Source organism: Lupinus angustifolius, chromosome LG19 (assembly GCF_001865875.1).
Source record: "Lupinus angustifolius cultivar Tanjil chromosome LG19, LupAngTanjil_v1.0, whole genome shotgun sequence".
In the NCBI taxonomy this organism is placed as follows: Eukaryota; Viridiplantae; Streptophyta; class Magnoliopsida; order Fabales; family Fabaceae; genus Lupinus; species Lupinus angustifolius.
Window position 1 is genome coordinate 8882907 of NC_032027.1, and position 13145 is coordinate 8896051.

The 13145-nt window shown below is 30.4% G+C and overlaps 1 protein-coding gene across 1 annotated transcript; it reads right to left on the reverse strand.

The window, feature by feature from the left end:
• On the reverse strand, nt 3868–6238 carry LOC109333967 (peroxidase 7-like). The gene is made up of 3 exons (XM_019569545.1): nt 5912–6238; nt 5040–5382; nt 3868–4288 (listed from the first exon to the last, which is right to left on the reverse strand). The coding sequence occupies exons 1-3, from the start codon at nt 6236–6238 to the stop codon at nt 3882–3884; spliced, it is 1077 nt and encodes a 358-aa protein (XP_019425090.1). The 3' UTR covers nt 3868–3881.

The following is a 13145-nucleotide window of genomic DNA, read 5'->3' on the forward strand; positions in this document are numbered from 1 at the left end:
TCTTACACTATCTGAACTCCAACTTTCACTATGCCAGAATAGCAAAACAAAAGCGCTTAAAATTGTCATTTAATATCGTTTTTTTGGCGCATTTTATATGAGTGTAGTAGTACATAAGGTTATATTCAACAATGTTTTTTGTAGCGCTGTAGAAAATAAATATTTAACAGCGTTTATTGAAGCATGTCTATCAAACATTCTATCAAACACATGACAAACATGACCAACTTTACCACATTTATAATAAATTTTGTTAAATCACCAACGACTTCAGCTACATTCAACTTTAACCGGTTCCAATTTTATAAAATAACATATGAGTAATGAAATCTTACACAAGTTATTCATTCTTTCTCCTTCAATGTGCAAGTCCTTACAAAGTATTCATGTGTTCCTCAATAATCAATGCAAACTGCAAATACAAATAAAAAATGACATCTCTAAAAAAATTGCAAAAGTTATTAAAAAATATACAAAATTAGCAGCAATTGAGAAATAAAATTTATCATTCTACTCAAACCATGTCTTCTAAAGCAGTGAACCATAACCAAAAACCTATAACATCATAATTGTATAACTTCACAACAAATAAATGAGTTAAAATAAGATAATGATTTACCTTATGCTTGAAGAGAAAAACCAGAAATCGATAACTTGCTTGAAAAGAGAAACTAAAAACAAAAGAGAAAAAAATGTAACTTATGGAGAAGAAGAAAAGTAAGAGAAATAATAAACTGGGTGATATGTGTATTATTATGTGAGGTTTTGTTTTTGAATTTGAAAAGATTCTCGCTCACTAAAACAAGCGTTTAACAGCGCTTATCGAAGAAGTGTTGTTAAATATATGAAGACCTTTAATAACACTTTCTTCAATAAGCAATGTTGAAGAAGTGTTATTAAATATATGAAGTATGACATTTAACAATGCTTGCTTCAATAAGTGTTGTTAAAGATAACACATTTAACAACGTTTGCTTCAAGCAGCACTGTTAATTATCTTATGCCTTACATTTAACAGCGTTTAACACATAAGAATTGTTAAATGAGCGTTGTTAAATATCAATTCTTGCGTGGTGTTTCCTGTACTTGTTTCTTATTGTCACTTTTACTTCATCTTTTATTAAATAAAATGTTCCTACAAATCTATATTCTTACTAGAACTTGCTCATAGGATGGTGAGATAATGGGAGGACATGTGAATATGGTTGATTATAAAAATTTGTTCTTAAATAAATATTATATCTAAATATGAGTTAAAAACTTTGTATGTAGGATCTTAAACGTCAAATTCTCATAGAATATTGCAAAATTTGATATTTTTCAAACGTTCAAAAAATCACATTTTTATACATTGTTTCTTAAAAATATTGTACACCTCTTTCTAAAACAATGATTTTTAAAAGTATTTCTTTTTTTAAATAGTGATTTTTAAAAAAATATATTTGTTCTAAAAAATGTTTTTTTTACAAAAGGTGATTTTTAAAAAGTTTTTTTAGATATTGGTTTTTAGAAGGAAGATTTTTCAGAAGTGTTTGTGTTTCAATTAAAAATCAATTAAATTGAATATGCATCCATCCAATCCATTAAAATATATTCATAGATGAAATAAATTCTAACCATTAAGTTTGAATATTGATTAATTCAACAGTTTAAAATATGATTTAACATATTTGTTTGGATTTGTGGTTGACTTTCTCTCTATATATTTATTAAGATCTAAATCTATCCAATTCATCCATTTGCCACATATATGGGCCATGAATTCTCAATGGAAGAGAATGAAAGTACTAATAAGGCGGTGGGGGATTTAATGATATCGATATTGAAATTCAACGACCTTAAGTAGTCTCTAGGGTGGGTCAAGAGCACATTCCAAAAAGTTATCACATGTTGTGATGGGTCGGAAAAAATGTGAGTTAAAAATTTAATAGTTAAGTATTTTTTCAACCAATCACAATAATTGACACACAAAATGACATATTTGGGACACATATATGCTCCCGAGTGGGTTATAATAGTACTTTTTAAGTTTAGGTATATTGTTATTCTCGTAAAATTAGAACCTTACATCAAATTGAAAAAAAAACAAATATGTTTAAGGTTAGGACATAAATGTAGGGGTATTTGTGATCAGTTTGAATTGATTTTAGGTAAAAAGTCATCCAATTGGAAGACAAAAATAACATGCAATTTGATTGATTTACATTAAGAAATTCGATACAAAAATTATATGTGGTTTCAGTTCAATTTGATTCAATTTTTTAATAAAACATAACTAGTCTAATAACTTTGAAAGTGTCAAACTCACATAAAAACATATCTATTTCAAAACAACAAATATAATACGTTTTAGAATCACCAATTCACATAAAAAATCAATAAAACTACTCCAAGATTTCTAGTACCTAATTTGATACACACAAAGATTTAATTGAACATTCATAATATTCATCGGAACTAAAAATAAAAACGAGAACGAAAATAAAAACAATGATAAAAATAAATCACATTCAAAGCAATACGAGTAACAAACCAATATAAGTTTAACAATATGAAAATGTTAACTAATAAAACTTTTAACAAATGCAAAATATTAAAAATGTACATTTTAGATTATCATTTGCAAAGTTAATTAGACCCATAACTGAAATAGTATTCATTCTTTTGTGTATATGTAATTACTATTGGTTCAGTGTGGTTTCTAAAATCATTTCAACACGATCCAAATAATTTTATTTGGTTGTGTATAGTGTTAGATATTTTCCGATGATTGGTGAAATACCAAAACTTGATTCATGAACCAAGTTAATCGTACTTGAGCTAAAAATTGAACTCATTAGTTTCATGAGTTAGCTACATTGAGACAACACTTGAGTTAAATCTAAATTCCAACTCAAGTAAGGAGTATGTTACTGAAAACTTAGATAGTATGTATGTCTCAATTTCATTTGTATATTTGGTTGGAGTTTAACTCCTTTCCGTTAATGGAGAAGTCATTATTAGAATATGTGACTGAATTTTTTTAAACTTTATTTATTTATTTTTTATTCAAAAATAATATAAAATTATGACCGTCAGAAAGATTTTTTTACGATATATCATAATCCTATCCAGCATTAGACGCTTCAGTACTGGAAAAGATCTTCTTCCATTTGGTCGAATGTATCAAATCTAAACCAAACCTTTGCATGTGAATACATATAGTTCAGTGGAGAGAATCTTATTTACCTTATAGATTGCTTTCTCTTCAATAATAGTGATTATCCTAGTAAATTTTATGGTCCACTAAAGTTTCTCAAGCTCAAATGTTTACTTTTCTAGTTAGAGAACAACTTATTAGGTATGTGCTCTGTCCTATGGACAATCTTCCTTCTATTTTTACCTTCTGTACCACATAATAATATTAACAATAGTACTAAATAATGGTTGTTTTTTTCTTTCTATATGCTTCAATTTGGAATTATTTTTCTAAGAACGTGATAGAAATTAGAAAGAAGCATTTTATTTGTGAGTTAAGCCTTTTAGAAGTGTCATGTATTTGGTAAGTAATTGATACTCCAAATCCCTATTTATACCTCTTACTTATCAACCAAACACCAATTCATTATTTTCAGAAGTCATACTTACTAACAATGCATATGAATACATATTTAGGAATGTCAATAACCCTTATCAATAAACATGATTTTTTTGTATTATCAATAATATTCCTTTATTCTGTGGATAAGTAACTAATCTTTTTTGGATATGTAATTGTCTATCTAAACAACCCAAGAAAATATTAGTCAATGAGAAGAAGATAAAAAGACAACTTAAAAAAAGTTGCATATTAATTTATGTAACAATTTCAAACTAGTCAGAAAAAAAAAACAGATAATAACTCAGGAAGCATTAACAAAATTACAGTTAGTCCTGATTTCTCCTTCATCCTCTTCTGTCAAAACTTGAATATTTCCAAGCTTTGCCATGGACACTCCAAACTGGTGCTTAAATAAGGAAGGTGTAGCATACAAAGCAGAAACAAGAGAAGAAGTCCTTAGATCAGAATATAACAATTGATCTGTGGATAACAAACCCATTTTCTTCTTGAGATTTATATAGTACACATTGTCAAAGGTCTTTGGAGTTGTAGCATCAAGATCTACATATTCTGAGGCCCATCTACATTTCCTTTGCAAGAAGTTTAGGTACTTGGGATCAATTGATGGGTCTGGTTTGCCAGTGCCTTTGTAATTGTATAGCCTGTATTGAATAGAGCCACATGATGACCTTCCAATAGTATGTGCCCCTGAACATAAACATCATTATATATATAGCATCAATTAGTCCAAGTTTTGAAGGAAGTTGGAGCCTATTATAACAAGTTTAACTTATTTTTATAATAAATATTTTAATTAACTTTTTTAGTAATTTATTTAAAATGTACATCACATCACTCGAGGCTGCAATATCTCCATTGGGACAATCACCACAGTCACATCATATTATGATTGCAGATTACATTAGTCATATTAGATCATAATAGTTGTAATGCAATTAAGACTACAATGTAAACATAATCATGATACAACAATAATCAAATCTTAATTTTTCTAGATGAGTTAGCTAGACAAAACACATAAATATCTAACTAAAAATCGAAAACAAGGAAATAACTTTGCAACAACTTTAAGTTTTATAATATGAAATAGGAGAATGGGGATACACTTATTTCTCATCCTAATAATCAATTCTAGAGATATCTAATGGTTTAGATCTACTCACTAATTCAAACTATTGAATTTCTCTAGAATTGATGACTAGGATGTGAAGTAAATTTAAAAAACTTAATCTTGAAGTAAGCAGATCTCTCCTCAAAATAAGATTTAATATGTATGTATTGACAGCATATCTTTCATCATATATTGACGGTATGATTTAATTATACTAATAATATAGTGAATGTATACTAATAGCATAATTATAAATGGTTTTGTGTTATAATGTTGGAAGATGCTAATGAATTGATGCATATATATTTGAAAATAACATTTGATTACCTGATAGGACAACTAAGTCTAAGACAGTCAAACCCTTGGATTGAAAAAACTCAATCAAGGAAGTAATGTTTTCATGACCCATTGGCACAATTTCAGCTTCCTTGGCAATGGAGACCTTGCCATCATTCTTGCCATAAGGGACTGCCCAATAAGGTCCACCTAACTCAACTGTGGCATCTCTTGTAACAGCACTCAAAATGTCTGCACAAGACACTGTCTTCGGGCATTGTTTCTCTAACTCTGCCTTTATATCATCGATCACTTCGAACCCTCTCAGTGTCTTGCTTGACTCTGCTGTTCTCTCACTTCCATCATGGTTCAATAGAATGGACCCATCACACCCCTGTATAAATATAATTAGTCCAAATGAACACCAACCAAAGAATTCTATAATAAAAGGTTGACCGAGTAAAAGAGGCTACTACTCAATAAGGTTATAAATGTGTGCAGTTTTTACTGGTAGATAGACTGTGTTTAAGATTTAAATATGTCTCGTGGTCAATAAACAACATTAAACCAAACTCATGTTTGGAGAGTAAATATATATTAAGATAATGTTTGATATCACCCAGGTATGTAGTAGAATTAAATGAAAAATATGTTATCCTTAGAAATTGTATCAATCAAAATGTCATTCATTTTGATTGATAAAGAAAATATTGAGTTATATGATATTCAACTCAATTTTAAGTTATATCTTCTTAAATAATTAAAATAAGTGGCACATGGAATACATTTTCCCAAAACATATTCTATTCCCAAATTAGAGTACTTGTTTTATAAAATGAACACCAATTATATCCGGATAATGGAAATGTGTAACAAATATTTATGAAGCATATATAGCAAGTAACTAGTACAAAATTATATACCCTGACAGAGCAATCATGGAAGTGCAATCTTATGAGACTTGCTGCTAAAGTAGAATCCTTTTCAATCCACTCTTTCACTTTCCTGTGTAGAATTGATTCCAATTGTGGACAGCTTTTACGATAATAACCATAGGATAATAGATTATCCAAATTGTTTTCATCTAATGTTTTGACTTTAAGAGTGAAAACAGTATCTTCAGGGGTGGAAGTGAATGACTCATCATCATAGCTTTTTTCATCATAGTTTTTTTCATGAGGATTAATGGCATGGACTGAAATGGTGTAAAGAAACACAAGAAGAAGAGATAAGAAAAAATATTTAGACATATCAACTCTTTTTGTGTTATTATAGCTTCTATGATACTTCAAATTGTTATTTTTGTGATATATACATGTAGAGAGGTTAAGTAGTTTTTTATACACAGAGGAAGAATTTGAGATTGTGATTATATTATTAGGATGGGACAAAACGTGGGATGCACTCAATAGAACATAGAAGACATGCAAGCATGTAGCATTGTTTTTCCTTCTATTTTGTTCATGAAAAATCTATTTATTGAAACCGTTGTTGCATATATTTCTTGTAATCGTATAAATTGACCCAGTGTTTGATAAATTTTCTTATCTATTTATTTATTGGAGGTTGTTTGGTATTATTTACCCTAAATTTTATGTATTTTACAATTAGCTGCACTGATATACTTTTTCTTTCTGATATTTCGTCAATTTAATTGTTAGTGAAATTAGTCGGAAATGTTAAATTAATTGCAACGGAAAATTTTAATTCATGCATCTTGTTTTAACCTCACGGTTAAATCACCATTATTTTATTTTATTTTATATATATATTAATATTATTACATTAATCACTTTTAACTTGAATTTACTTATTATGTTCTTAATCAATTTTGTATTTTGATTGTGCTTTCCTCCTATTGACAACATTGACTAACATACATTATTGCATTGCTACTAGTCTGATTGCAATAGTGATTTTCTCTTTGACATTTTAGGCTTTATTTGAGAGTTTGATTTTGTAAGGGAATGGAAGATAAGGGAATGAATGACTTTAGAAAACATCCTCTTGTTTGGGAATTAGATGAAGGAGATGAGAATGTTTTGGAGGATTTCTCAAACCCTCTAAAATCTCTCATATACGTATTTTTAAAGTTCCCCAATTTAGGTTTTCTTTTAGATAAAGTGTAACAAAATACCAAAATATTTTTAATAAAATTATATAATTATACATTGTTATTTATTTCTCATTGTTCATTATATTTTTAAAGGAAAAATCAAAATATTCTAACATTATCATAAGTGTATCATCCTCATCTAAATTTCATACTCCTAAACAAGAAAGAAAATTGTATTTCTTTCTGCTTCCCTTCCTCTATCTTCCTAATCTTTTCATCACTTTTCCTTTCCCTAATAACTCACAAACATAACGTTAGTAATTTAACTATATAAAATATAAAGACCAATTCTATCATCTCATAATGTTTGAGAAATAATTAGAAATTAAAATAATTGATTATGACTTCTTACTAATGTTATTTACTAATAAATATAATTACTAATGTTATTTACTAATAAATATAATGTGTATAAGGCTCTCTAGAGGAAAGGCCCAACTATTCAGACGTGGGAGACTACCCAACTTGGGCTTATCCTTGGAACTTAGATTATTATGATATTACATATTCCATTTCTTCCATTATTTTATGCATGTCAATTCGTACAATCTAAAAAATATTACAAAAGAATAAGCCAATAATCTTTAGTATGGTTTTGTTTTAACATATTTTGTGAACTTTCAGATTTGAATCCATTTATTCTATGTTATTATTGGGTAGGGAGAAAGAGGCTATAAAAAATCAAAAGTCAACTCAAAAAACAAATAATCAAAGACATGAATTTTATTTATAAAAAAGAGAAAATCTTGTGAGTCAAAAAGACTAGCTCACTAGAGAGAAAGAGTTAGATATATGAGATGCATTCTTCTTCTCTTTGTGTTGATGCCGAATTCTAAATATCTTGAGTAACCTATTACAAGTTTCGTATTCTCACTTCTTTCTTGTATCATAATGTCTTTGATTAACCTATTTCAACCTATTTTTAATTATCATGTATTATATTCCTTATTGTCTACGTAACTTCAACTAATGAGATTCATGGCATAATTTAACAATTTATTAAAAATAAAATGAATAGGCGTTAATATATTTTTCATGAATTATTTGCTCTCGTTAATGATAAAAACCAAAACATACATATTAATTTGGAGAAAGTGAGTTGGAAGGATAAAATGATCAAGGAATATAAATTAAACACCACTATCAATGCTAAAATTGACATATTTAAAAATGCCTCTAAAATTAGGTATAAGTAATTTTTTTATGTTTCAACTTTATATAATAGTATAAATATTAGGGGTTGGCAATGCAGACCAGCTTGGTCCGACTTTTGTCTGCCAAAATATGGGTTGGGTTGACCCAACTCTTATTGTTAAAATGACTTAAAATGTCAGTCAAACCCATATTTGGCAGAGCTGACAGGTTGACGGGCTGACCCATTTTTCTTTAAAACACATATTTATAATCAACTCAATCCCAATTTAAAAAATAAATAATCATCACGCTTCGTAAATATCTTTTAAAACAAAAAACCACAAGTCAACAATCTCACAATAACATATCGTCTTAGTTTTAAACTTGTAAGTTCTAAACAACAAGCCAACATAGTCGTAAACTTTTAGACTCCTAGTTCACAAGAAAGCTTCTAACTCTTAGTTCATAATAAAGCTTATAACTCCTAATTTCACAATAATACGGGTCAGCCTGACTCGCCTTTGGCCTGCCAAAATATGGGTTAACCTAACCTAGATCTTATTGCTAAAAGGGTTCAAATCCCCAATCCAACCTACTAAAAATGTCAATCCAAACAGACTAACATGTTGGACCAAGCTCATATTGTCAACCCTAATAAATATTATATGATTCCATTTCCATTGTATACTATAAAAATAAAAAAAATAAAGCACTAGTCAAACTTCCATACCTTATTGGTTAGTTATGTGTAAATTGAGATTTTCTTATCTCATTAACATAAGAAAAATCCATTTTAGAGTCAAATTAAAGTAAAACTCCGGTTATGATTTGTTTTGAAAAATTAATTTTTTCAACTAAAGGTGCTCTTTTATTACTATATTTTTTTTTCAATTGAAAAAGGGATTTGGGAATTCAAAAAAATGGAATTTAAGATATGAATAATAAATTTTGAATCTCCATATTTATTTGTATAGTTTGGTTTACCATCGAGAAAAAAAATTGTATAGTTTGGTGACATGGCTGAGCGGTAAGATGGGGGACTGCAAATCTTGATTCCTATTTCAAATCCTGGTGTCAACTAATCATCATTAAGATAATTTAAATAGTTTAGTGACTAATTTATAGTTCTTTTACTTCACCACATATTGCTAGGTCTGACATAGAATCATAATCTCATTTTATTTTTTATTGTGTACAGATGATTTTATTAATATTATAGTATTTTTAGTGAATAATACAAAGAAACATATACAAGAAATGAACAAAATTGAATAATTCCTTCATATTGATAAAAATAGGAGCAAAACTTTACCTGCAAGAAATAATGAGTATTGCTTGATAGTTTTTTCATTTTTATTTTCATACTAGTATGATGAAGAAGTAGATTCTAACATTACTACTAATTGAGTTAAAGGCATCAAAGTGGTTCAATTTTTAACTAGATTCTGTAACACTCTAATTTTAAGACTATTATTATACTCTAAATTAAATATATTGGAAATTGAATGTGGAAGCAAAAGTAACTGGTGTTGAAGATGGCAAAATAATCTTTTTGCTAAATATTTCCTTTTATAAATTTAATTAAAATTAAATTAGTTAAATTAATTTTTGGAATTCTTAATGGTAACATTCAAAAGAAAATATTCCACGATAGTGGAAATACAAAAATGAAACTATAACCCAAGTGTTATATTCTATCACATGGCCACAAACTATTTTGTTGGAAGTATATCCTTTTTTCTATTAATCGAACACACAACCTTTCTCTTTAAAGCCACATAATCCCCTAAGTCATTCATGGTCGATTTATCTTTCATTTATTTTCAAAAATCTTCAAACGTTAAAATTCGGAAATTTTGTTGATGATGTCAGACATATTTTAGCTGGTTTAGTTTGGTTATTTTGCTTTAGGTTTTATGGAGAATAAAACTAGTTTTAATGGCACATTATAAGCATTGAAATTGGTGGTTAGTTATGTTTTTTTTCCTAGCTTGAGTAAGGATATTTATATTGCCTCAATTGATAAATAAAATATCAATCTTCCTTCTTTATACTATTGCTTCAATTCTTAGTTCTAACAATTGGTAACAGAGCTCCACAATGGGCTGATATAGAGTGAATGAGTGGAGTGCGTAAGAAGTATGAGCGAAACACAGAGAGAGGAAAAATGTCAATCTCAGATAAGTTTGTGCAATCATCCATTCCAAGATTCGATGGTCATTATGACTGTTGGTCAATGATGATGGAGAATTTCCTCAGGAGCAAGGAGATGTGGAGCCTCGTGGATGAAGGGATCCTTGCTGCGACAATCAGGACAGCACAAACAAGTGAAACATAGAGGAAGGTCGTGGAGGAGGCCAAACTCAAAGATCTGAAGGTCAAGAACTTCTTATTTCAGGCAATTGATAGAGAAATTCTGGAAACAATTCTTGACAAAGAGACATCGAAGGTGATTTGGAATTCAATGAAACAGAAGTATCAAGGGTCCATGAAGGTGAAAAGGGAACAACTTCAAGCCTCGAGAAGGGAGTTTGAGTTGCTGACCATGAAAGAATGAGAGAAAGTGGACAACTTTTTGGGACGAACCTTGACTTTGGTGAACAAGATGAAGTCAAATGGTGAGACAATGGAGCAGAGTACAGTGGTTACTAAGTTACTTAGATCATTGACGGCTAAGTTCAGTTATGTTGTTTGCTCAATAGAGGAGTCAAATGATCTAAGTACTTTGAGCATTGATGAGTTACATGGTAGTCTGTTAGTTCATGAACAAAGAATGTAGGGATACCAAGAGGAATAACATGTGTTGAAATTAGTTCAAGAAGCTAGATCAAGTAGAGGAAGGGGTCGAGGCATGTTAAGAGGAGGATGTCGCAGAGGTAGAGGGAGACAACCTCTAAACAAAGCAATTATTGAGTGTTTCAAGTGTCATAGGTTGGGGCACTTCCAATATGAGTGTTCTAGCTGGGAAAAGAAAGAAAATTATGTTGAGTTGGAAGAAGAAGAAGAGATTTTGCTAATGTCTTATGAAGAACCTCAACAAATAAAGAAAGAAGAGATATGGTATCTTGACTCGGGCTACAGTAATGATATGACATGGAACAAAGAATGGTTTCTGAATTTGGAAGAAGACTTAAGCAGGACAGTAAAACTTGGGAATGATATGAAAATGGTAGTAGCAGCAAAATGAAGCATAAAGATGTAATTAAAAGGCATAACTCAGGTAATATCTGATGTCTACTATGTTCCTGAGCTTAAAAACAATTTATTAAGCATAGGACAACTTCAAGTGAAGGGATTAGCCATCTTAATTCAGGACAGGACTTGCAAAGTATTTCATCCTATGAGGGGGCTGATTATGTAAACTAACACGAGTGAGAACATAATGTTTCATGTGTCAGCCTCCATGCAACCAAAAAATTCCTTGTGTTTGCAAGCTAAAGTTGAATCAGATAAAGAGGCTCACATGTGCATTGTCACTTTGGGCACTTGAACCACAAGGGATTGGGAATACTTACCTACAAGAACATGGTGATTGGTTTACCCTCTCTAAAAACTCCGAAGGAAATATGCACCACAAGCTTAACTGGTAAGCATCATAGAAATCCTGTAGCAAGGAAGAGTTTGTGGAGAGAATCAAAGCAACTTCAATTAGTGCACTCAAATATATGTGTTCCCATCAAGCCTGCTTCAAACAATGACAAGAGGTACATATTAAGTTTTATCGATGATTTTTCTCGTAAAACTTGAGTTTATTTTTTACATGAGAAGTCAGAAGCCTTTGTAACATTCAAAAAATATAAGGCTTGTATTGAAAAGGAGATAGGTGCATACATAACTTGTTTAAGGAAAGATAGGGGTGGTGAATTCACCTCAAATGAGTATGGAGAATTTTGTCAATCATATGACATTAGTAGACAAATGACATCAACTTATACTCCTCATCAAAATGGAGTTGCCGAAAGGAAAAATAGGATGATTATGAATGTTGTTCATTCTATGTTAACCGAAAAGCAAGTTCATAAAGCGTTCTGGCCCAAGGTTGTGAGTTGGTGTGTACACATTCAAAATGGATGTCTAACAGTAGCAGTTGAAAACAAAACACCAGTATATGCATGGAGTAGTGAGAAACTAGTGGTAGAGTATTTTTGAATTTTTGGATGTGTAGCACATGTTCATATACCAGACCAAAGGAGGGGTAAGTTGGATGATAAGAGCATAAAATGTATCTTTCTAGGAGTCAATGATGAGTCCAAGGCTTGGAGGGTATATGATCCAGTTTCAAAGAATATCTTTGTCAGTAAAGATGTTACCTTTGAAGAAGAAAAATGTTGGGACTCGGGCAGAACAGGAGAAGAAGTCAAGTAAGATTTATTAGAATGAGAAGATAATGATGAAAATGACAGAGATGATGACCTAGATGAAGAGGGAAATGGTGAAATAGATTCCAACAATTTGAATAGCAGTCCAATATAGGCACCTGCACCTTCAAATGAGCCAAATACATATGGAGAATTGGCTGAAGGGATGGGTGAACGAAGAAGAAGACTACCAGGCTGGATGGCAGATTATGAAGCAGGAGAAGGATTATTTGAAGAAGAAAATATGAATGTAATAATGATGATGATGACTGAGGAAGATCCAGTTTCATTTGAAGAAGCAATGAAGAGCAGAAATTGGAGAGAAGCAATGTCAACAGAAATTGAAGTCATGGAGAGGAATCAAACTTGGGAACTTACTATACTGCATAAAGGAGTCAAACTTGGGAACTTACTGTACTAAGCTTAACGAAGATGGGGATGTAGAGAAGCTCAAAGCAATGTTGGTGACAAAAGGGTATGCACAACACCATGGAATAGATTATACTGAAGTATTTGCTCATGTGGCAAGACTTGACACCATCTATGTGA

Excerpts from the sequence above, each read along its gene's own strand:
- LOC109333967 (XM_019569545.1), bottom strand. The coding sequence starts at position 6,238 with ATGTCTAAATATTTTTTCTTATCTCTTCTTCTTGTGTTTCTTTACACC. Across the intron at positions 5,383-5,911 it reads TCCATGATTGCTCTGTCAGG|GGGTGTGATGGGTCCATTCT; the intron begins GTATATAATTTT and ends ATATTTATACAG. Across the intron at positions 4,289-5,039 it reads AGACTTAGTTGTCCTATCAG|GGGCACATACTATTGGAAGG; the intron begins GTAATCAAATGT and ends GTTTATGTTCAG.